This window comes from Perca flavescens, chromosome 18 (genome assembly GCF_004354835.1).
Source record: "Perca flavescens isolate YP-PL-M2 chromosome 18, PFLA_1.0, whole genome shotgun sequence".
Classification (NCBI taxonomy): domain Eukaryota; kingdom Metazoa; phylum Chordata; class Actinopteri; order Perciformes; family Percidae; genus Perca; species Perca flavescens.
The window spans coordinates 15,823,662-15,847,920 of NC_041348.1; the positions used below are offsets into that span (position 1 = coordinate 15,823,662).

At 41.3% G+C, this 24,259-nt stretch overlaps 1 protein-coding gene across 1 annotated transcript in view; it reads left to right on the top strand.

Moving 5' to 3' along the window:
* Positions 1 to 24,259, top strand: part of nbas (NBAS subunit of NRZ tethering complex) — a 169,007-nt gene that overhangs the window by 119,735 nt on the left and 25,013 nt on the right. The window contains exons 46-49 of the mRNA XM_028604439.1: positions 330 to 554; positions 5,160 to 5,350; positions 9,923 to 10,012; positions 10,971 to 11,154. Coding sequence (XP_028460240.1) covers positions 330 to 554; positions 5,160 to 5,350; positions 9,923 to 10,012; positions 10,971 to 11,154 — 690 coding nt within the window. The remainder of the gene's footprint in view (positions 1 to 329; positions 555 to 5,159; positions 5,351 to 9,922; positions 10,013 to 10,970; positions 11,155 to 24,259) is intronic.

The window sequence follows — 24,259 nt, forward strand, 5'->3', positions numbered from 1 at the left end:
AGAGTAAAACCTTCTACAATGAAAGGGCCTCTCTTCTACCCATGAATGGTTAACCTGCTCTCACTGAATATAATCAATTACACCAGGCTGGCAGATATAATCTCTCTCACTCACACACATACTAACACACATGCTACCCAAGTTCCTCGTGGCATTTTGGTGCATATATTTTGGGTTATACCTGCCTCTCTTCAACACGTTAAGTTTAAAATTAATAAACATGAGTTGTGCACCTCTCTTTCCCTCTCTTTGCACAATTTGCTATCCTTATCCCGTTCCTCCTCCTCCTCCTCATTCTGTTCCTTCCATCCATCCTATTTCGTCTCCAGCTGAGCATCCAGACGAGGTCGGAGGTGATAAAGCGAGCCACCAAAGCCCTGCGCCAGCTGGCCGAGAAGAGCAGGAAGAGAGCAGGCGAAGGCAGCGGGGAGAAGGAAGGGACCGACCCAGCAGGGATGACTTTTGATGAGGCTTTATCACACCTGCAGCAATCCCAGGCCCACCTGGACACTCTGAGCCATGCCGTCATTCTGTCACTCAAAGACAGCCAGCAGGTAGACCCCATCTTCCAGACACTTTAGCCATTCAAAATGTAATGTAATGTGGTAAATGTTAAAAGAACAAACAAAGTAGTGTGGACATAGACACCCAAATCGTTCGCTATGTCGAATACACTATGTATACATAGAAACACTGTTAAAGGTGTGGTTGCTTACCTTAAAATAGTTCCAAAAATAGACCGAGCTTCATTAGCTGGATGAACCTCATGATGTACTGTACTTAATCTTGGAAATGTATTAATCCACCAACCATATGAAAATTATTTGAAAATGAAAATTGAAAATTATTTTTTTGTTACAGAAAGGGCAGAATTCTTACTTTGGATAAAGCTACACGTTTAATGTCCATCTACAACGGACACATAGGGCCCTATCTTGCACCCGGGGCAGCGAGGGGCAAAGCCCAGCGCAAAGCCCGGCACAGGTGTCTTTGCTATTTTAAGACGTTGTTTAAATAGCAAATGCACCTGCGCCCATCTTTGCGACCATGGGTGTGCTGGTCTTACAGGGAGGTGTGTTCAGGTGAATTCTTGGCATATTTCTATCTTGAGTCAGCAGAAAATCAAAAACCTGGTCTTAACTCCGTAGCGCGGCATTTCATTGTTATTTTAACAGCGCGTTATTAAAATGTGCCTAGACTCATGAACAGCGCGAGCCTAGGCACACACACAGGACTAAAAATAAAAATATTACAATGTGAAATAGTATTATGATATGATTTGCTTGCGCGCTTTCACTTCACCCTCGAGCACATCAGTTTCTTCTCTCCGTCCTGCTCAGCAAATCCGCCATCATAATAGCAATGCGTCAAGGTACAAATGGCCTGGCTTTTAAAGGGAATGGGAGATGACACTCTCATTGGTTTATTGCATGTTACGCCCAAAACACACTTATGATTAATTAAGCCACGCAGTACAACACTTTTGAACCATGCGTCCGGCGCACGGACCTTTTTGCGATTGTTATAATATTGCCCGTAGTCACTTGATCACTCACATCTTTTTCCCTTGCGGTCATGAGGTCACCTTTAGTTGGACATTGGTCATAGATTGTGTCTGCATGTACTTTGTCTCTGCTTGCGTGTGCGTGCATGTGTGCGTGCGTGTGTGTGTGTGGTATCTTCCTGGGTTGGTTCTGCTTGACTAAGCTCTTCCCAGCCACATTGGACCAGTCAAGGGTACATTAATGTAAATCTATGGGCAGCTGTTTGAAATGAGCCATGCCATGTGGCTGTATGTACTGTACGTACACCATGCTGTATCTCATTAAGCAAAGTCACACTGACTTACCCCACTGTCACTGTGTGTGTGTGTGTGTGTGTGTGTGTGTGTGTGTGTGTGTGTGTGTGTGTGTGTGTGTGTGTGTGTGTGTGTGTGTGTGAGTGGCCAGAGAGAGGCGACCTTATGATTTGGCGAGCTCAGTGTTGCTATGACGACCATGAGACACCCATGAAAAACTGTTCATTTCTGACCCCCACACCGTTTGTAATATTTCGCCCCTGTTTTATCTGCATTTAAAAACACATACCCTACAAATTAGTGAAGAAGATTACAAGGCAGAGGCTACGCTAAAGTCACACAGACACACAGTCCAACCTCTGCGATGTAACTTTCCTTCTACTGGTGCAGGAAGCGATTATATCCTTGGAGATAGATGAAAAGGATATAAGAACCAGGAAAGGACAGGTAGATAGAAAGAGATAGATAGAAGGAGCCCTGTAGGCTCTGTTTGGCTATACTGTGGTCATTTATCAAGTGTACGTGACCAGCTGCTGGGAATAATAGTGGATCGTAGAGGAATCCACCACAGGCACCTTGACCTGCTGTGAGGACAGCAAATTACACACTGCAGCTATATTGTATAGAAGTTAGTACAGTTCTGTATTAGAACCATGTCCCTTTGATGTTATGAACAATAGATCAAAAACTGTAGATTATAAAAGCCATGCCTATGATGATAAGCTTCCATAGTGCTGTAACATACAAAATTGTTTTTTAAATGGGCATTTTCCCACTTTATTTCTATAGCAACAGTAGAGAGATGATAGGAAATGAGGAGAGGGATGACATGAAACAAATTGGAGATATTGAGGTTCATGGTTAGCACGGTTACCCCTACACCAACAGGGCTCTCCAAAACCACCAATATCATTTGCTGTTGGGGGAATTTTGTATTACCATTTCTTAAGGTACAAGGATGTTCCAGATATCCATGCATTCATCTATTGTCCCATCCATCGATCTTGTAATGCCCACAACACCTAGAAAAGGAAGCAGCCAAGTGGCATCTTCCAAAACCACCTCATCGAGCTACTCTTACCCCGATTTTCCACTCGGCATGTCTGTGCTGCGTTCCGGCTGCATTACAGTTTGGTTCCGACCTCCGCCATACACCATGCCACACTGGGAGCGTCTCAGAAGCGGAGCGTCTTGCCTGCCCGACTTGCAGATTTCATTGTCTCTACTTAGTGCTTTACAGAACAATCACATGTTTATTAAGCTAGTATCTACTACTAAAAAAAAAAAAAAAATTGATACAGCATAGTATTGCGATATTTTCCTTGGCAAAAAAATTTAAGTGAGATGAACAAACAGAAATGTATCTTTTCAGATAAAATGCACATAAACAGGACGTAATTTGAAATTGGGAAAAATTTGAAGTTGGAAAAAAAGTAATTAATTGGAGGACATTGCAGAATATTGCAATATGTTTTAAAACATCAGTATTGCGATGATATCGTATTGTGAGGACTCTGGTGATTTCCACCCCTAGCACCCCTTTCCACTCCAGGCACTCCTACAGTTAAACTCCATGCCTTCTCTTCTCTGGCGTTGTCTTTATAAAAAAAAGATCTGTGATGTCTATTATGTTTTTCGGCCTCCAAGTTGAATCTCTTGTCGTCTGTGGTGTGGTAAAGGAGACATATACGATATTGGGGGTCTTTTGGTAAATTGACTGGATACTCTCGCTGTTTCACTTCCTGCCCGGCTATCCGAACGTCCTGCGGCTCGCATGAAAATAGACCTGGCGCGTATCTTTAGCAGAGCGGAGAGCCGCTTCACACACCCTTGTGGGCCGCGCCGTGGTGCGGCTGGTGGAATATCAAGCATTGTCTTGAATGGCTACGATTGGTCACAGGGGCCCACGGCGCTTACTGAGCGCAGCGCAGACATGCCCAGTGGAAAATAGGGTTAGAGAAACCAGCTACCCTGCGGAGAAGCCTCCTTTCTGCCACTTATAATCTCTCTCCCCCTAAACTTCATAAGAAACGATTGGAACAGAGTATTGAGACCTTAGTTAGTTAGCGCAGCTCTGTCTTCACACAACACCCACTGCCCCTACCTGACGCTTAAACTCTCACTCACTCATGAATAACACCCAACGATACCCGTGCTTCTCATTTTGCTGCAGGTACTTCCCCACGTATGTGCTGAAAGATCTACATTTTTCCAAGAGACGACCGGGGTCTCAAACTTGACTCCCAGACTGCATGACACTCAGCTGAAGAGCACATCCGAGATCACAGTGAACATTATCTAAAAAAGCAAACACTCCTCAGTCTTCAGCTTGGTCTTGATATTCTACCTATGAATACCATGTATTATGAATATACGCTGTCCCTATATCATGAATATCATATATGAATGTCACCTTTGGGTGAGTCCAATGCCAAGACTGTCAATGTCTTGCTCAGAGTGTAAAGGGAATCAACGGAAGCACTCCACCAGTACCTCACAATGAATATATTAAGTGCAAAGATATTTTTTAAAGTAACTACTTTCAGATTGTTTTCTAAAAGCTGACAGACCACAAAACTCCTAGCTCTGCATTACCAGCAGTGCTGTGCATCTAGCTTCTTTGAAAGCCGTCACACCCCCAGGTTTTCACTTCTGACTACAGTAGCTGCAGAATTATTATTTTTGCACAGTGATACTTGTCATACATTTACTGTGGAGTTGTAACAATTAACCAGCCTTAGAAGTCCTGTATTTCAAACTAAGAGGGACGGCTAGTGTCATCAAGCTTGTTCTTGGGTTGCAGCAGTGACGAGACAAACTTCAGACTACAGCTCTTTGCACCTACTGTTCAGATTTTGACTACTTTTCTGACGTCATGTACCTTGGTGAAGTGTTTACTGAAAGATGAGAGATCTCTGCCTATGGAGAGATAAAATCAATTGTGGATTTACAAAGAAAACAAAGAGCAAAAAAACAGAATTGATATGATGATTGATGATACTTTATGGTGAAAAGATTGTAAGATCAGGAAATATATATTTAAAGACACACTTGGACTGACACAAACACACATACACACAACCAAATGCCATGTCCGACTCTCCAGGATGAAATCCTCAGCCCTTTTTTATTGGAAGAGAGAAAAACAAGCAAAGGTGAGCAGGGCAGAAGAGAGAGTGAGCAGGTTCAGGCCATTGCTGCCCTCTAGGTTAATACCTGTAGGGAACCGACCGCTCAACAACAAACTTCACTCACTAAAGTTTGTACTTCCTAAACCACACTGCACTTCAATTCCTGTCTCTGAATAGGAGACTGCCTCCTTATGCTTTTCCTTTCTTTTTTTTTTTTTTTTTTATTCCAGCGTTACAGGCAACTTTATGATTTGTCCCGATCCGAGAGGTCAAAAGTCCATGAGCTGGCAGTCACCATGGCAACTGATGGACAACCTCTAGACTGCATTACAGAGATTCTGCGCGTGGCTGTTGGACCCCTAGACCTCTCTGTTAAAACGGTGCTTCGTGACGCAATGGAGCGAGTAGTGGCCGCACTCAGGTATTGTCTCTCTCCCTTTCTACATACAATACACACGTATGCCAACAACTTTTCATTGAGAAAATACACAATGAACTCAAGATAAGCTTGGCTGTACACTTGAAGCAATTATTCAGCATTTTTGAAAATACACTTTTTCGCCTTCTTGCAGAGCATTAGATGAGAAAATCAATAACAATCTCATGTCTGCTCTAACTATAGAGCTGGAGCAATACATTGGTAATACATCAGTGCTATCTACTGTATGTATAGGCAAATAGCTTAGCTTAGCATAAAGAGTGGAAGCAGGGTAAAACTGCTGGCCCGGCTTTCTTTAAAGTTCAATAATAAACCTACCAGCGCCTCTAAAGTGCAGCACATTAACATGTTGTTTTAAAAAAGATCATCCATACAGAAAACTGCTATAACTTGGCACAGTGACTTCCAGGAATATTTAGTGGTTGCCTGGCAACCTCACGGTGATGACATGACTTTTAGGCACAAAATAAGACATTTTAAATAGCAAAAACAACATTCTACGCTAATTTAAAAGTACAATATTTACTTTTCAACATAATTACATTTCTGAGTCTCCGTGTCGGGCCGTGTATTTTACACCTGGGCCTCCAGTACTATTCTACAGCAATTAAACCATCTTTGAATAACCTCACCATGACACTAGGACATTATCGTGTGGAATAAAGTCATTTAACACAAAGCTCAACACCTAGAGAGTTTAAATACACTATTGCAGAGACATGAATACACGGTGACTGAAGCCATCACTTTCACACAGTATGACATGATGCTGCATCACATATAGTCCAAATTAATGTAATTACCAAAAAGACAAAAACAAACCCACAACAACAGGTCAACAGTTACTCATATGGCGGCCACAATGCAGTCAAAAACACAATTAACTCAATCAGCAATCAACACGCTTCCCCACAAATTGCAGCCAAGCTGCTGGGGCTCAACAACACATACATGCCACCACGCACACACAGTGCACAGCGGCCACTGACACTGCTCAAACCTTTAACACCAGCAGCAACTATCTAAAGCAGGGGTGTCAAACTCACTTTCACTAAGGGCCAGACTGGAAAAAGAGAATCACATTAAGGGCCAGACATGTATAGTTTATTGACATGCTTTTATTTCATCGAAAAAGTAAAATATCTTTGACTCAATTATTGCATGTCTCATATACTCACTTACAGTTTGGTCCACATAAAGCCCTGAAAAAGTGAGCAAAACATTCCAAAGCAATCCTAGCATTGAGCAAATCAAGCAAAACAATGATTACATTTTCTAAGTAGGCTACCACACAGCTGACTCACAACAACCTCTTTCAAAGCCTGAATATGCAAACTCTCTGGTTCTGTGGGAATTTCTGAGTCTCAAAGTCAGCAAATTTGCCATAATCGTTGCATAATTGCAAGTTGAAAAACAGTTTCCCATGATTTTGATTTGGCACACAACTAGGTGGGCCAAAATGTATTGTGAACCTAAATCGATATGCGGGCCGGATCAGAATTTGCAAGGGGCCGGATTTGGCTGATGATCTAAAGCAAGCAGTAATAGCTAGTAAAATCATTTAACTAAAATGCAGAAAAATCCATTACACATAGCAAAAGCTGCTCATCATTTGAAGGAAAAGTACATCCACCTTTCTTTCACTAACTTTACATCTAAAACTCGAAACGAACTTGAACTAACATTACTGCTACGGTTATGTGATAATAGCTAGTTTTGCTTCTTGGCCACCGTATATTAACTGGTCTGAAAATTGTCGACGTAGGTGGCTGGGCCAGCTAGAAGGCTCTGGCCTGTCAAAAAATATGCCCAACAGGGCAAACTCGAAATGTGATTGGCTAAAGAATATGACAATCAACAACATTGTCCTTATTTGCTTAAACAGCAAGGGATTCATTCAAAACTTTGAAGGCCTTAGAGTACATTTTCACCCGGAGACAGCATAGAGGGGAAATCTGATAAAAGCTGTAATTTATGAGATGCGCTTGAAGCCGCACAACCTAGGGAGAGATTACCAATGAAATTACAGTAATAGACTTGTGGGAACGGACTTTCTAAAATACATATGAAAATAATAAATGTATTTATTTTAGAAATTAATATGTATGTGTGTGTGTGTGTGTGTGTGTGTGTGTGTGTGTGTGTGTGTGTGTGTATATATATATATATATATATATATATATATATATATTAGGGCTGTCAAAATTAACGCGTTAATTTTTGCGTTAATTTTTTAATATTTAACTCGTTAAAAAAAATTAACGAAATTAACGCAGCTGTGTTTGTTTACTTCATGTGGCGGCTGAGAAACGTAATACGTCTACATAACAGCAGGCGGCGCTACTCTGTATTGTTGCCCAAGTAATGAAAACCGGCAGCTGATTGGACGAACGTGTCACATGGGTTTGTTTTCTCCTGACATTGAGAGCCAGACTGTCATGGCGGCCGTTCAGAATACGATCTCATATTGTACTAAAATAGTTCACTGAAACATGTTTCTGAAAACATTTTAAGCGAGAAATAGGCCTTGCAGTTGCTGAATTGGTCTTCATTTCAGCTCAACAAAGGTCAGTTTAAAAGATTTTAGTCAGATTTTGAGAGACTAGTCACCTCATTCCGCTCGCCATTTCCGGGTGAGTCCCGACTGCCCTGCCGCCGACTGAACATAGGCTCGTTGGAGATGATCTGCGCCTCGCCTGTAAAGTAGACGAGAGTGTTGGATTGAATCTACAGTAGCTGCCTGTGGGAGTTGGACTCACAGCATTTTATTGGCGTCTTCCTGCTCACTGCATTCAAAAGAAAGTGAGAGATGATTCAGGCCAACATGTCTGCAGAGCTGCCAGAGTTTAGGGCCACGGAAAATACTTGGATGTTGTCAGACTTAACATCCAAAACTACAAAATGCATGCAAAGTTACGTAGGCTTAAATTAAAGGCTTATTTTCAGAGTAGAGTTTTTGTCCTTGATGCCCCATGGAACTTGTTTGCTAACATGAGCAAGGTTTTACTCACAGGGCCAGATATCATCGGGCCATCTGATGGGCTTGATAAATGAGTGGCAATCCCTTTCATTATATTCCTGCTTCATTTCCCGCTTCTTTATGGCTGCTCAATGGCGCATAGTGCAGATAGATGGCACCTGCATTTACACACACGCACGCACGCACACACACACACACACACACACACACACCAGAAAATACTCTTGCACGTGCATAGACTCTCATACATTCAAAGTTAATTAGACATGTGGGCACCATCCCTGATGAACACACACACACGCACACACTTTCTTGCACGCACATGCTTTCCCCCTTTCTCTGATTCATTATCTTCTTATAATTAATGCAGCCTGATACAGCTGTTCCCCTCCAGATCTCACTCTGCTCTCTCACACACACAGACCCACACACACACACACACACACACACACACACACACACACACACACACACACACACACACACACACACACACACACAGCCTTATGCATTCACTAGAGGTATTATTTCCTTTGAACATGTCACTCTGTTTGAATACTCACATTTGAATATCCCTTTATGCATTCGTGTGTGTGTGTGTGTGTGTGTGTGTGTGTGTGTGTGTGTGTGTGTGTGTGTGTGTGTGTGTGTGTGTGTGTGTGTGTGTGTGTGTGTGTGTCCATTGTTGCAGGGCTTTCTCGAAGCATTGTGTTTGGCAGGTATGAATGAGCTGGTCTTGTTTTTGGCTCTCCCAAAGCCTTCAGTCTAGCGCAGTAGTCATACCTGAGCCTTACACTAATGGCCATCTTTTGTATCTGTCATAACTACTTTGTGTTTGTGTGTCTGTAAAGAGAAAATGTTAAGTGGTAAAATGCAATAAAGAAAATGCTGCGCCGTCTTTCCACCTTTTGCCAGATCATTTGTATGTTGCGGGCACGTATGTGTATTGTGTGTGTTATGCATGGGTCTTGGTGCGTTTGCGTGTATGTGGACGCACATGAGCCCAGCAGCCAACGGAGTGGAGTCGGGGGAAATCTGACTTTTTTTTCTCCCCCTTTCTTTGTGAAAAATAACCCTCCTCTTGCGACATACAGTACGTACACACTGCAGCAGAACCCAGAGCCACACCACGAAATACACTAATGACACTGCAGAAAGATCACACATTACCTTTTTCACTCACCTACTATTATGTGCCATTAAATTACATTTACACCTTATTTAAAAAAAAAAAAAAAAATCGTTAAATGATTATGTATTCAGGTGAATTTCACTAACATTTTCACAGCTTGTAACAATGGAGACAGGTTTAAATGTATTTCTGTTGCTTCATGTCTCTGGTACTTAATAATAACAGGGAATAATTTCATGCTGGTTATTTTTACAAAGCTGAGTTTGCCTCAAACATCTAATTGCTGTCAGACATGTTTTTAACTATCACTGTCCCTGAGAAGAAAGCCTTTGATTTTTTTGTCTCAGTTGTTGTCCGTCTGTGTTGTATTGTGGTAATTTGAAAGTGTTATCTTAATTAACGTATTATGTTAGATAAGCTGGTGATGTGATTTGTTTTTCAGTGGAGACCCAGACGCCCTGACAAATTACCCACAACCCCTCAGGGTCCTGGAGGCCATGGTGACCGCTGTGCACAATAATGTCCAGAGTGGGTAGGTGATCTAGAGCACACACACACACAGGCTAACCACATGCACTTTTGTCATACGTAATTCTAAAGATGTTTCTCTTCCTATGTTGCTCTTTACTCTCTCTCAGCTCTTTTCAAGGCCTGAAATTAACACCTGCTGAGTGTCAAATGGCAGTAAAATATCTGCTTGGTAGTTGAATCTACAAGAGACACCTGCCAACCTGCATGCTAGCTTTTTTTTTAAGATGACAACATTTGAATAGCACCTTCTATTTTACACGCTGGTCAGCTTTTTGTGACCATCAGCCACTCCTCATTTGCTGCCTTTCAGTGTAGTCATGCACAAAGCGATTTCCTCTAAGCTTCTTTTTCTTTGCTCTCTGAATGAGGGCTGCAACTAAGAATTATTTTCATTAATAATTCATCTTTGGGTTATTTTCTCGATTAATCATTTAGTCTATAAAATGTCAGAAGATTGTGGAAAATGCCCTTACAGTTTTCCAAAAACCTAAGGTGACTTCTTCAAATGTCTGAATTGCAAAATATATTCAATTTGATAATAATCCAAAAGACAAAGAAAAGCAGCCAATGCTCATATTTGAGAAGCGGGAACGAAAAAGTTGCAGATTAGTTTTCTGTCAATCGACTAATTGATTAATTTGGATCTAATTTGGTTAGTTTGCTCGCTAGAACAATAACAAGTGTGAATACAAAAAATATTTGTGTAAATTAGTCATAGAAATAAATTGGATGTCTATGTAAATTTGAGTTTTGCGTTTGTGAACCTTTCTCCTGGTAAGTTTATGGAATTTTTCAGCCTTGAACTTGAATTAGACTCCAGACCACTCGATAACTTCAGCTATTTTTCTTCTTTTTTCCTTTTTAGAAGCACCTTTCAACTTTACTTCTCTATCTCTGTCTCTTAATCTCTGCCTCACTCAGCTTGTCTGACTGCTGTCTTTCTCACCGTCCTCTCTCAGTGACAACGCAGTGACTTCAGACGACCTCCTGGCTTGGTTGCGTCCATTCTGCGGTGACGCGGCGCTCCCCGTGCGGCCTCGAATCGACGTGCTGCAGATACTGGAGAGTAACTTCAGCCTCCGAGACAGCGACGTCCGTCTTCTGCTGCTCTACAACTCTCAGGCTGTTCTGAAAGACAGAGAGGTAACGTGCACAGCTGCACTCACACACGCACACAGCCATGACTCATCAGCCTCTCACAAAACAGAGAGATGTTGAGTATACATTACTTGAGAAACAATTTGAGTACCAAGTCCTCTAAAAACATAACACTGGTACTTGACTGTTGGGGTATTTTTCTTTTCTTTTCTCTGAGGTCATAACATCAAATGCTGGGCAATATAATTTGAAAACATACTAGAAATTGATGGGTGGATCTGAGAGAGAACAGGGTAGAAATGGTGTAGTGAATTTGTAAAGAGGATGGATATATTACTCACTCATTCCATCTAGAAACATGTGAATGATATGAATGATACACATTACCATTATGTAACAGTATGGGCTTTGAGCTATACAAAAGGTGTTGTACTGCTTAAAGGTGCAGTAAGGGATTTTGCACAAATATTGTTGATATTTGAACTCAAGAAGCTCCGCCCCCCAGATTCACAGATAGATAACTATAACTATGTGTGATGTGATTCACTAATGCCTTTTCATGATCGTATCGCTCATACTGTAACAGACATTTCTAGTCATGTCAGTTGTCACAGTTGTCGAAGACCTTTTCAAACCGTATATTTATAGAATCAGATTAGACAAATCTTGGAAAATGTGATTCAGTGGCAGTTGAGAATCTTAATTTGAGGATGCATATGTGTGTTTTGTATTCCAAAAGAAATCATAAACTATGTAAATATGTTTCTCTCTGGAGTTTATAGCTTTATATAATGCAATTCTACTTTAATGGTACTGTACTTTAGGAGCTTATTTACAAGTGCCCTGATCCGGGATCTTTAAGTCTCACTAATTGAGATAAATGTATTTGTCTATGTAAATTTCAAATTAACACGTGCCATCACATAAATGCTTGTTAGCATTCCTAAATCCTCTTTATGTTTGCAGTAGTGTTTAATATACAATATGTGCTGTATCTGCATTCAAGCATGCTGGGTGTTTGCACACGCGTATGTTTGCACGTGTGGCTGTGCCTGTGCGCTCCCCCCTCCCTGGTGATGGTACCTACCGTTGAGTAGCTAGTCATTAAGTTTCCTGACTGACTAATTAATGGCCCGAGCTGGTCAATTAATGTGTAAATGTATGCGCACAGCCATGGGCCATTGTCAGCGCAGGTAGACAGGTGTGTGTGGGCCCGGACTCAAACTAATTGGATACATTCCCGACATTTGGCAGGCTCTGATGAAACACACACACACACACACACACACACACACACACACACACACACACACACACACACACACATGTGCGCTCTTAAGGGAGTGTACATTCAAGGGATCAGTTAATTAATCTTGTTAAAGATGAATCAACTTCATCTGAAATGAGTCTCTTGCTCTCTACAGTGAGACTCGTTTCAGATGAAGTGCCACTTTCTCTTGTTTCTCCCTAAGGCAACTAAAAGGCCTTATAATGTGTGAGCAGGGTTTTCATTTGTCGCCAAATGTCTCATTTAATTTTGTTTAGTCTAAATTTTTGTTAGTTGGAGAGATTTTTCATGTCCACATGTGTGCTGAAACACGAATTCAAAGCCATGAACAAGCACGTTCGAGGACACATGCACTCACTCTTTTTATTTATTGCATTTTGCCTCCTAATTGGAGCGACACTTAATTGTCTCCAATTGTTTCCCGGCTGAAAGCAGTTGGCACAGAAATCGTGTTGGCTAAGATGGTAGCAGCCGTAAGCAGCGCTGGCACTCATGTTGGTGCCCCGAGGCCATGCCCGAGACGTGATGGTGCCCCAGTCTATCCTCATCATGTCGGTTTAGAAGCAGAAAGATAGAGGGAGTGGAGGAAGAGGAGGAGAGAGTAGTGGGGAAGTCAGACACTGACAGATGCGACAGGGCGGGAAGGAAAGGAATTGGTATTGTTCCTCTTCTGTCCCCCCAGCCCCTCAGCTAATCAGCACAATTCCCTTCTAACGGTGTCCCACTCGCTACCCAGGACGGATATACACACACACACACACACACACACACACACACACACACACACACACACACACACACACACACACACACACACACACACACACACACACAGTCTTTCACTGCATACTCAGCCCTCCCGTGCAGTACACACATATGTACGCACACTCATACAGTACACACGCAAACAGACTGCCTGCTGTGATTTCCATGACAACCATGCTCTCAAGCCACAGTGTGTGAGTGAAACTGATACCAGTAGTATGTTTAAGTTTCTCTCATCTTTCCTTTTGCTGCCGCTGTCTGTTTGCTGTTCTGACAAAGGCGTCTGATTAGCACCGTCATCTGTGATCAAAGGCAGCAGCAAAATAGCTATGCAAGCACACACACACACACACACATACATACATGCACATGCACACATGCAATACACTCATAGGTGAAGTTTCCATACATGAAGATGCATGTACATATAGAAACACACACACACATTCAGACATACTGTGTATACCCGCTCCCTGTCTGTATGTCTCAATTAAGGAGATGTAAGTGAAGCAAATGTTACTTTGATCTTAGAAATGAATCTCTCCCCATCCTCTCTCTCTGTCTCTCTCTCTCTCTCTCTCTGTCTATAACACACTCTCTATCTCTCTGTGTGTCTCTGATGTGCAAAGTGTAGAACTCCATCTCTCTTTGTATTCCATTTTGGCTCTCTTTCCTCAATATCAACAAAAGTAAAATGCCATTAATTAATCAAAAGAGGAAAGAAAAATTGTGTATTTCACAGAGCCCCCAGGGACCTCAGCAGTCATTCATTTTATGTTTATTATTTATTTCTGGGTCAAATTAAGAGAAAGTAAACATAATGTTTTAAAAGTTTGTGTTTTTTTGTTCTAAGAATGAGCATGAAATGAAAATGTGTTAATTAATTACAAAGTAGATTAGAGGGGATACAACAACAGGTTATCTTTTTAAAGTTTTGAATGGATCGAGTAATCATGTAATTATTCAGGATCATTAGTGACCTGACCATGACTGCTGACCTTCTGGCAGAGGGGACAAACAGAAATAAAATTCTGATATTCTTTTACAATAGAACAGCATTAGTTTTGTTGACAAAAGCTGATATGACTTGACATGAGTACTTACTACTGATATGGATTTATTATTTATATTATTGGATTAGCTCAGGCTGCGTCTCCTTCGGTTGGAGCCCTTCCAGACAGTTGGCAGCTTGTCAGAACAAAATGAACAGCAGCAAACAGGGTCAACTGAAAAAACACTTCAGTCCAAAAATAAACATATTTTTTCTATCCGCCATAATCAAATAATTATAATAATAAAATATTTTAAAAAATTTCTTTCAAGATTATTGAGTTTTTTTATATTCCTCTCAGACATCACTTTTGTGTCTCTGCTTAGATGTACTTAAAGAAATAGTTTGGCATTTTGGGAAATATTTGAAAAACATAAAAGTTATATACCACTCTCATGTCTGTACGCTAAATATAATGCCACAGCCAGCAACCAGTTAGCTTAGCTTAGCACAAAGAATGAAAACCGGGTGAGCCTGGCTCTGTCTGATGGTAATGGATTAAACAAAACAAAACAAAAAACTGATTCAACAAACAAAATATAAGTTGTTAATTAGGGAGCTTTAGAATATTCTGGTAGGTGGGTTGACCGAGCCAGGCCTAGCCTGGGCTAGCTGTTTCACCTTGTTTAGAGTCTTTGTGCTAAGCTAAGCTAATCATCTGCCAGCGGTAGCTTCATATTTACTGCACAGATATGAGAGTGCTATTGATATTCTCATCTGACTCTCGGCAAAAAAAGTGAATAAGCATATTTCCAAAATGGCAAACTATTCCTTTAAGTTTAAAGTGAATTGGCTCATAAACTGTAAGCTTGGAGTTGCTATTTTAACTTTGTCTAATAGGTCACAGCTTGGTGCATGTGTATATGTACTGTGTGTAAATAATACACTAAATATGTGTATCCCTGTTTGTTGCTGTTCACTTTTGTCTGATAAGCTGCCAGCAGGCTCTCAGAACTCTGACAATGGGCGAGCTGCCTGAACTAATGCCTGTGCATCCGTATCACCAGGGACTAATTTACACCACCTTATGTAAACCTGCAATAACAGATTTGTTGGCCACCGGGGAGGAGCTAAAATAAGCTGTGGACACTGACACTGACATCTTATCACAGGTTAAGCTGATGTGGCACACTTGTCAGCAAACAGTTGCCTATATTTTCACAAAGCAACATTAGCATTCATATGGAGTCATGTCTCGGGCTACATGACAAACGCAAGTCCAATATTCACTCCTTTTTTTTTTTTCCTACTCCTGAGCTGTTAAGTGTACCCTACTGTTCAATAGCTAGTTGATAACTTTGTCTGTCTGCTGATTGGTGCTGAGAACGTGCCTTACAGTGGGTTTTTGACCATTGAGACTGAACAAAGTTGTGGGCTGGGAAAAAAACAAAACAATGAGCTGAATGAGGCTATAAAGCTCCATACTGCTGAGGAGAACTGCAGAGTAGGAACTTCAGGCGGCCTCATTCACATTACTCATAGTTATTTTATTCATTGTTATTATAAACAAAATTATGATTTAAATGCTTTAAGTACCGTCTTACTGTAAATCCTTACATTCCACTAACTATAACCGATTATCCTTTAGAGGGTAGCGGAAGGCGGGCTACACCGTGTCTGTGAGGATCACAGTTGATTTAGTTCAAAGGTTATTGGGTCTGCAGCTCTCTTTTTGTTTGCCAGTCTCCTGATAACCCGCTTGCCTGTGTTTCAAGGCTGCATTGTGTATTCCTACAGATCTGATTCACTAACTGTGTAATCCTCCATTCTTGCCTCATTGCCTTATGCGCACACCTCTTTGACAGTATGTCAAAAAATCCTCAGACCCTCACAGTCTGTTAGGATGCGAAAAGTCTCGTATTCTTTTCACATTGGCTGTCCAAACCTCCTCCCTTCTGCTTGCCTGTATCTGCTGTCGGCATGTTTTTGTCTATGCATCCTCATCCATACAGAGGGGCATTACTGTATAATTGATTTATTTTTATTTTTATTTCACCTTTATTTTTCAGAGGCAAGTCATTAAGAACAGGGTCTTATTTACAATGGTGGCCTGACAAGTGACAAAGCCACTTAGGGGAAGGGAAGGAGGGCTAAAAAATAAAATGCATTAGACATACTGTACATACAGTTTAAAATGACCATAACAAATAATTTAAAATACATTACAGACAGCAGTCAACACATATAACAAGAGACAGGCAAATATGCGTGCATTCCAGCATGCCAGCCTGTGATAGGACCAGATGAATGCTAATATGATGGATGCTGTTTAGCCCAGTGGTGTCCAGACTGGGTCAGGCCGGGGCGTGTCAGTGGAAAGGCCACTGCATGATTCACAGCTGCTGCCTCACACACACCCAGCAATGATGAATCAGAGGGAAACAGAGAAAAAGATTCAGAGAGAGGAGGGAAATAATGATGGATCAGAGACCTAGAGAGAGAGAGAGATTCAAAGATGATATTGAAACTGAAAAAGAGAACAACAGGCCACTTACCATTCCAATGCATCATCCTCTCTCCCTCTCTCAGCAGCCCAACACACTACTCAGGCACAGACACACACAGAGACGCCTAAAAAGGGAGGTTTTAATGAGCCCAATTGAAATGCTGAGATTTAGGTGGTGGGGGGATGATATGGGAGGAAAGGGAGGGAGGGTGTAAGAGGTGAAGCCAGGGATAGATTTTATGCCTTCATTTTGAATGATTAGTCATAACAGGAGGGCGTCCAAATGTCACCACTGTCAAGATTGGAGGGTCCATGTATATAGTGTGTGTTTGGCTTTTATGTTTATAATAACAATATACTTAGACTCATTTATTTATGGCTTTTCACAGACAAAGAGGTGACAACTACTACTTATACTGCATGTGTGCATACATGCCTGTTAATGTAATGCCTGCTCTGCTGCATCCTTGATGTTTAGAGTGTGAAGATAGTAATTATTATGCTGAGTCCCATGGCAGTGCTAGCATTAATGCCCAGATCAGGATTATAACACACACACACACACACACACACACACACACACACACACACACACACACACACACACACACACACACACACACACACACACTCTCTCTCTCTCTCTCTCTCTCTCTCTCTCTCTCTCTCTCTCTCATACACAGTGAAGGACCCTGCCATTGCATCAAGGTCTTCACACCTGTGTGCACTCTAAATGTTGCACGGCATAGGGGAAGGTTGCAAGGGAAATAACTGTGTGTGTGTGCGTGTGTGCGTGCGTGGGAAGTCATCATCTAAGATCATCAACAGTGATAGCTGATTACAAGCCCCTTTCTGCTCCCTGTCAATGTCATGGATCATTTGCTGTGACACCGTGTTTTGGTGCTGTGCTGTTTGGCCTTGCAGTGCGTCGTCTATTTAATATGGATGAACTGAGCAGAGCAGAGCACGCTGTGTAGTTGCACTCTGTCAGCCTCCAGTCTGCAGCTGCACAGCCTCCGAATCCCACACGTTGACCCCGACTTAGCTCTTACTTTCCTTTCCCGAGGCATGTTATTCATTTATTTTCATTTCACCTTTTATATTGTCCCGTGCTTTTTGTCTCCTGTGATTTCCTGAAAATGTTGTTGATGGTTTGATTTGATCTTGTCTGAGATTTTAAGTTTGACAAACAGATCCCATTTATTGTCTGAGTTATGGATTTTTTTTACTTGCCAGGTTTGGTCTGCTTTGGACAGATTTGGTTTAATGCAAAGTTACGTGGGTAAGAGTTCTTTGTAATAAGTCTGACAGCCACATACTCTGACCTACGTGCAATGCAAAAAAACATATGACTGTTACTCAGATCACTCTGTATACCTCCAGTACCTCCGTACAGTATTACTTATTTACTTTACTTTCTCAACCGTCTTCGCTGTTCTTGCGTACCATATGCATGGTCATATAGTCCTCCAGACACAATCAGCTCTTTCCCATGTCCCCCTCTTGGTCTCTTTGTCAATCTCCTAGTTTCTCACTCACACTTTGTATGCACCAATTGAACAGAAAATTACAGAATTCCACCATTTCTGGACACAATGTTAATAGGGGTGGAGCATATATGCACACAGAGAGACCGAACATTTGTGCCTTGGTATATAGTCAACATACACACATAGTGGTTGTTTTTTACATTATTATATTAGTATTATAAGCCTAAAGAACTGTAAATATTTAAAGTGTGTGATTTTAGTAGAGTGTATATGCTTATGCATGTCCACACCTGTGTGCCTGTCCCCTCCTGCCACTGTGACGAATCCCACTCCACCTGCTGTATGTATTTAAATATTAAGGCCGTAGTTTTAAAGTATGCAGAACCGTAGTGAGAAGATAAGCCTCAGCCCTGACACACATCCAAGAATCACTATGAAAGAAGACAAAAGATCTGCACAGATGGATGGCATGCCATTTTGTCATTACTACAATGTTTGTTTCATATGACAGCAATACAAACAGAAACATAAGTGGGAGTGTTGTTGGTTGACAGAACGATGTGTTTTGTCTACCACTGGTCGTTGCCATTGTGCCCCTGTGGTGCACAAACACACACTCACATATTGACAAATAGGCGGATCGGCTGTCAGTGTCCAAAAGTTGAAAAGTGAAATAGAACTTCTGGAATCGTCCCACCAGGGATTGTGTGAGGGGAAAAAAAAAATGATGGAGATTATGGCCAAGGTGAAGGCCTGGTGGAGAAGAGAAGCCGCACCGTGAAGCTGAGAGAGATTTGTTTGATGAAAGTGAATGAGCCTGGCCTGCAGGGAGAGGGTTATACAAGAAGGGAGAGAGAGAGCAGAGTCTCTTTCCAAATAGATAAATAATAAATGTGATGGATTTGAGGAAGCTATCTTTCGGCCACACTCTAATGCAACAGGTCAGGGGTCATTGCCGTGATAGCCAAGCCCCAGCTATAATTCCACTTGTTTTGGCAGCTTTTATCACCCCCCTCGGCTCCTTTGCGGAAACTTTATTTATGCTCCGTTTTTTAACTCTGAGCCAGGAGAGGAGAGCACAGCACTTTGTCATCTCGGTGGGATCGTTGATGATTCAGAAAACACCAGACAGGAGGCAGTGCTATAAAGTAAACAAGAAAAGAGGGGATGTGGAGGGGGAGACAGACGAGAGGAGAAATAAAGAGAAAAGGGCCTGAGGACAGTTGAAATGATAGGAGTGGGCAGCGCAGAGCCACATGAGAAGGAGGGAGAAAGACGTTACAGTCTCAGATGAAGTGGGGGCACTCATGCACCATTATCTTTGTTGGCAAGCTCTCTGCTGCTCTGTAGCACCTGGCAAAGGCTTTATTTTACCTGCTGTGATTCAGCCTGAGCATATGTGTGAGTGTGTGTGCATCCATGCCTAAACATCCTCTCACATCTAAGAGAGGAAACGGTGTACGTAATTAAAATTTTACATTTAAGGCATTCAACTGAGCTTAAGTAATTGCATGTGTTTGTGTGTTTAGCTATGTGTTTTTTGTGTGTTATAGCACACACATTACATTATACTGAATGTATCTTCTCCTTGGCCTTTGTCCCACCTTGAACATTTATCAGTCCCTATTGCATGCATGATTAAGGAGGTTGGACTCTTGGCAAAAATGGGTTTAATATTAAAATATACTGTAAAGGCTGCTTATGCGTGTGCACTTAATATTGATGTCAATCAAGATGTTTTCAAGCTACGAGCTCATTCTTTCCTCCTGACCTTGATCTGCTGTCTTTCTAACCACTCCCCTTCTGTGTTATGTCTATTTTCTAAAGCTCACCCTGTCTCTCATCTTCTCTTCTTCCTCTCCTGAGGGGTGTACCATTATGTATACTCAGGTGTCGTGTTATACAACGTGCATCTGTACTCCCAGACTACAGGGAGAGCGAGCAAGAAAAAGCATAACAAATAGAGGGAGAGGTTAGAGAAGCTGTATTTGTTTGTCATTGCACTCATCTTGTCATGTCATACTTTCAATGCACAAGGGTGTGTGCACGCATGCATTTGTTTGTTCTCTACAGGCGTGCGTGTCTTTATCTTTGCGCTGCATGTTTTATGTGTTTCACTTTCAAGCCGTAATAAACTCCCTAACCCCCCACAGGCCCCGAGGCTTTGCCCTTTTGGTGTTTGCTTCTCTTTGCTCTCATTTTGTTGGAAACCTGCACTCTCTTATGATCCCCGCTCACTTTCCCAGCATCGCTCATTCTCGCCCTCCCTCTCCCCACCTCTCTCTCTCCTTGTGAAGTGTGCGACCTCTGCAACTTTATTCTGCCCGTCGCTGGGGACATTAGCCAGAGCGGGTCAATGAATATTGATGAGCTCATTCAGAGCCCACTCAGTAAAGGCGAGACACCGAGATCTGTGGATCCCACGGCTCCACCGGCACTCCCAGTCCAATACGCTGACAGGCCCACATCTCGTGTTTTCCCCTCTCCCTTCCCTATCTCTCCCTCTCAGGTCAAGGACTGAGATAATTGCCAAGTCACAGAGAAGATTATCAGGCAGATTTGTTGACAGGGGCAAAAGTTCCCCTGCGTTTTATTAACAGCTCATACAAATTCAGGAAGAAAGAATGCATCTTTGACTTGACTCAGACAAGTTAAAGATGCATCCACTACATTACCTGGATTGGATTTCCATGTGCAGTGTTGTTTACCGATATTTTAAATAGATGTGGTTTTTCAAGATTAAAAAACTCCCAGTAACTTCTGTTGAAGGATAACACCTGTACATCTTTGTTTGTGGTGGTGTTGTTTTTTTCTTAGTAATCACATTCCTGATAAATGTCAATAACAGTCATGATGGTATCATAGACCTTTCAGTGTCAGGGTTTCTCTGTTTTTTTATGCTTAATAATAATATAATTTAAGTAATTGTTGACTGCTATAGTATGCTCCCCCCAAAGCCCAAATGCAGTAACTACATATTTTGTGAAAATAAAGACCAAAATCTGACTCTGTCTGTTTTACCCAGTACTGTAGATAATTATTATGCCATAGAAATATAAATAGTGTCTGTGAACGTGGTATGTAAAATGTGCAGTCAGCTAAAGCAACGATCTATCAGGTGAAAGCTAGCTGGTGAGAGAGCTCCAGCTAGCTAAAGCTAAAACTAGATTTACTTATTGATTTTTCCCTAGCTAATATCTGTAAATGAAATGTAATTCTGTGAATTCCATTAAATTAGGGAGCAGCTAAATCCAGTCATTTTGGAAAGAAAAGAATCTTGCTAACGTGTAATGCTTATCATAACAACTTAGTGGGATATATGCAGTTTGGTGTAGTAAAGATAAAAATTTATTAAATTGTGAATTACTTACTTTAAATATAAAAAGTGGACGCCAATGGTATGGTAGCAAATATATATATATATATATACACACATAGTTAAAAAGGACAAGAAAGCTTTAAAAAAAACTTTAAAACCTTTTTTCCTCAAGTTTACTGATTCTTTTGTGGGATGTAAGTATGTAAATAAGGAAACCGTAATAAAATATTCACAAAATGTGGTTACTATGCTGGTAGGAGGGAGGAGGAGTGGGTCAAATATCCACCTTTGAACAAGTCCTTGGTCGTTGGGGCAAGAAATAGAATCCAGGATCTAATTTCTCAGTCCCAATCACAAAATTTGAACATCAAGTAGAGCACATCATGACAGTCTTTACAGTAAAACCTCCAGAAAACAGTTACCTGAAGAAAGAATGATGGCCATTTTAATTTAGCAATCTGACACCATTAAAAGATGAAGTTGACCCCAGAGCTTTTTCCAGGCCATGATATTTAATGAAACTTGCTATCCTCCATTTATCCTGCTCATTTGATAGAACGGTGGGATTGATAGCGCCATCATGATTGGCACTGGTAATAGGATGTGACGTGTGAGAGTGAGAGAGCTGACATGACAGACAGTGATAGTAGCACCAATCATTAACCTGTCTACCATAGTGTTACGCACAGAGGTGAAGATTTGTTCACCGCATACTCTAACAATTCAGTCACAGGGTCAGCTATGAGGACTTGACGTGTGTCGTGTGTTTTGCATGTGTGGGGCGTGATATGATTACTGGTGTTTGTTTAGAGCTGTACTGACCATATGAGTGTGTGTGTGTCTGTGTGTGTCTGTGTGGGTCTGTGTGGTGCCTGTTGCATTTCTGCCTGAAAAGTGGTAATACAAGTGTCCCTTTCCATTACTTCGATGTTTCATATCAATTCCATTCCATTACTGGGTTGTTTCAAGCAATCAATACTGCATTGAACACTCCCATAGGCTTCCAGGTTTCATCTCCAGTAAATGTACTTGCAGTTAAATTGAAAAGGTTTGCCTTATGTGACACGCTAATACAGTTGTATAATGTGAGGTCAAAGGTCAGGGTTTTAAGCCGTGGCTTAAAGGCGGTTGGTCGGGCTACCAATTTGGTCTAGACTGAAATATCTCAACAACCATTGGGATAAATTGCCTTTACTTTATTACAGATACCCATGGTTCCCAGAGGAGGGATTTTAAGGTCTGACCAGGCGGTTGACACTTTTGTTTTTTATTGCAATGTTTTGACAACTATAGGATGGATTGGATTTTGACATTCATTGTTTCCAGACAATGTACCCTAATGACTTTGGTGATTTCCTGACTTTTCTTCTAAAGTGCCTCTATGAGCCTGATATTTGTGGTTTTGACTGAAATGTCTCGACAACTATTATGCTGGCATTAAATTTGGGACGGATATCCATGGTACCCAGAGAATGAAGCCTATTGACTTTGGTGATCCATTGATTAAAAAATGTGTCTAATACTTTGGTTTAAAACAAGAGAGCTAATTATTGATTAATTATTGACCAGCAATGTACTGCCAATGCCAAAGTGGCTTCAAAGTTTAATTAATTGTATTGTTTTGGATATGTATGAAATATGTATGTACATACATATTTCAGCCTATAGCCATTCTAGATCTGGCCTATGTTCTATCAGTGTGATCCATTGGCAAATCCAGCCAATGTTTTGTTAAGACAGACAGAGAGGCTAAGCTGTGACTGTGTAATCCTTTTCTAAAATTAAGTTGAGAGTTACTAATGAGAGTTACTGATGTTAAAAGTTCAAGTGATGATTAATAAACTTTGAAAAGACTTTGACTTAGTGCTTGGCCAGCAGCACTGATTATTGTGTCTGTTGTTGTGCTGTGAGTTATTCCTGAGACGTCCCCTTCTGATTGTAAGTGATTGAGCTGTTTGTTTTTAACATTACCCTAGAAATAACTCAGGTTTTATGTTTTTAATCAAAAGTGTTGTCTTGATTAATTATAGCATGTATAAGCCTGCTCAATCAACCATTGTAATCTTCTGAGCTATAATAGACTCTGACTGGTTCTCATCTCGACTCTAATTCATTAAGTCACTAGATACTGTAACTGTAAACATATAAATAATCGCCTCACACATTGAATATATAGCTTTTGCTAGTTGAAGTAGTCCCTATCTGTTTCACTGAGGGTTTAATGTCTTCTAATGTTAGCAGACGCGGTCAATAATTTAATAGTCTATATCCTTGACTTCCACTTCCGGGATTTCTTCGGTGCCGCCTAAAATTCATGCATCCGCTGGATGCATGTATTTTTGCCGATGTCCGTTTCCTTCCGCTTTCTTTGTGTTGGCATTTTAAACTCCGGTGGATTTATGAGGACTATGGTTAACTGCTCCTCAGATCTCTGCAGGGTAAATCCAGACAGCTAGCTAGACTATCTGTCCAATCTGAGTTTTCTCTCACACAACTATTTTGCAGCGGCTCCGTGCAGAGCTTAGTGCCGCCCATGACGATTGTGTTTGGTTTAAAGAAATGCCAATAAAACCTGAGCACGTTTTTCTCCCATCCCGGAATGTTGTGTGGACTAGCCAGACCCTCCTCCACTCTGCAGCGTGTGGATGGTCTAGGAAAGTGAGACTAATAATTTAGTGGAGTTGGGCCACATCCACTATTAACAACAGTGGGAAACCCTGGACCAAAGGGCCATTTACTTCTTCTGCCGCGGTAATTCAGAAATCATTTAAAAGTAAGTTTTAATTATGGG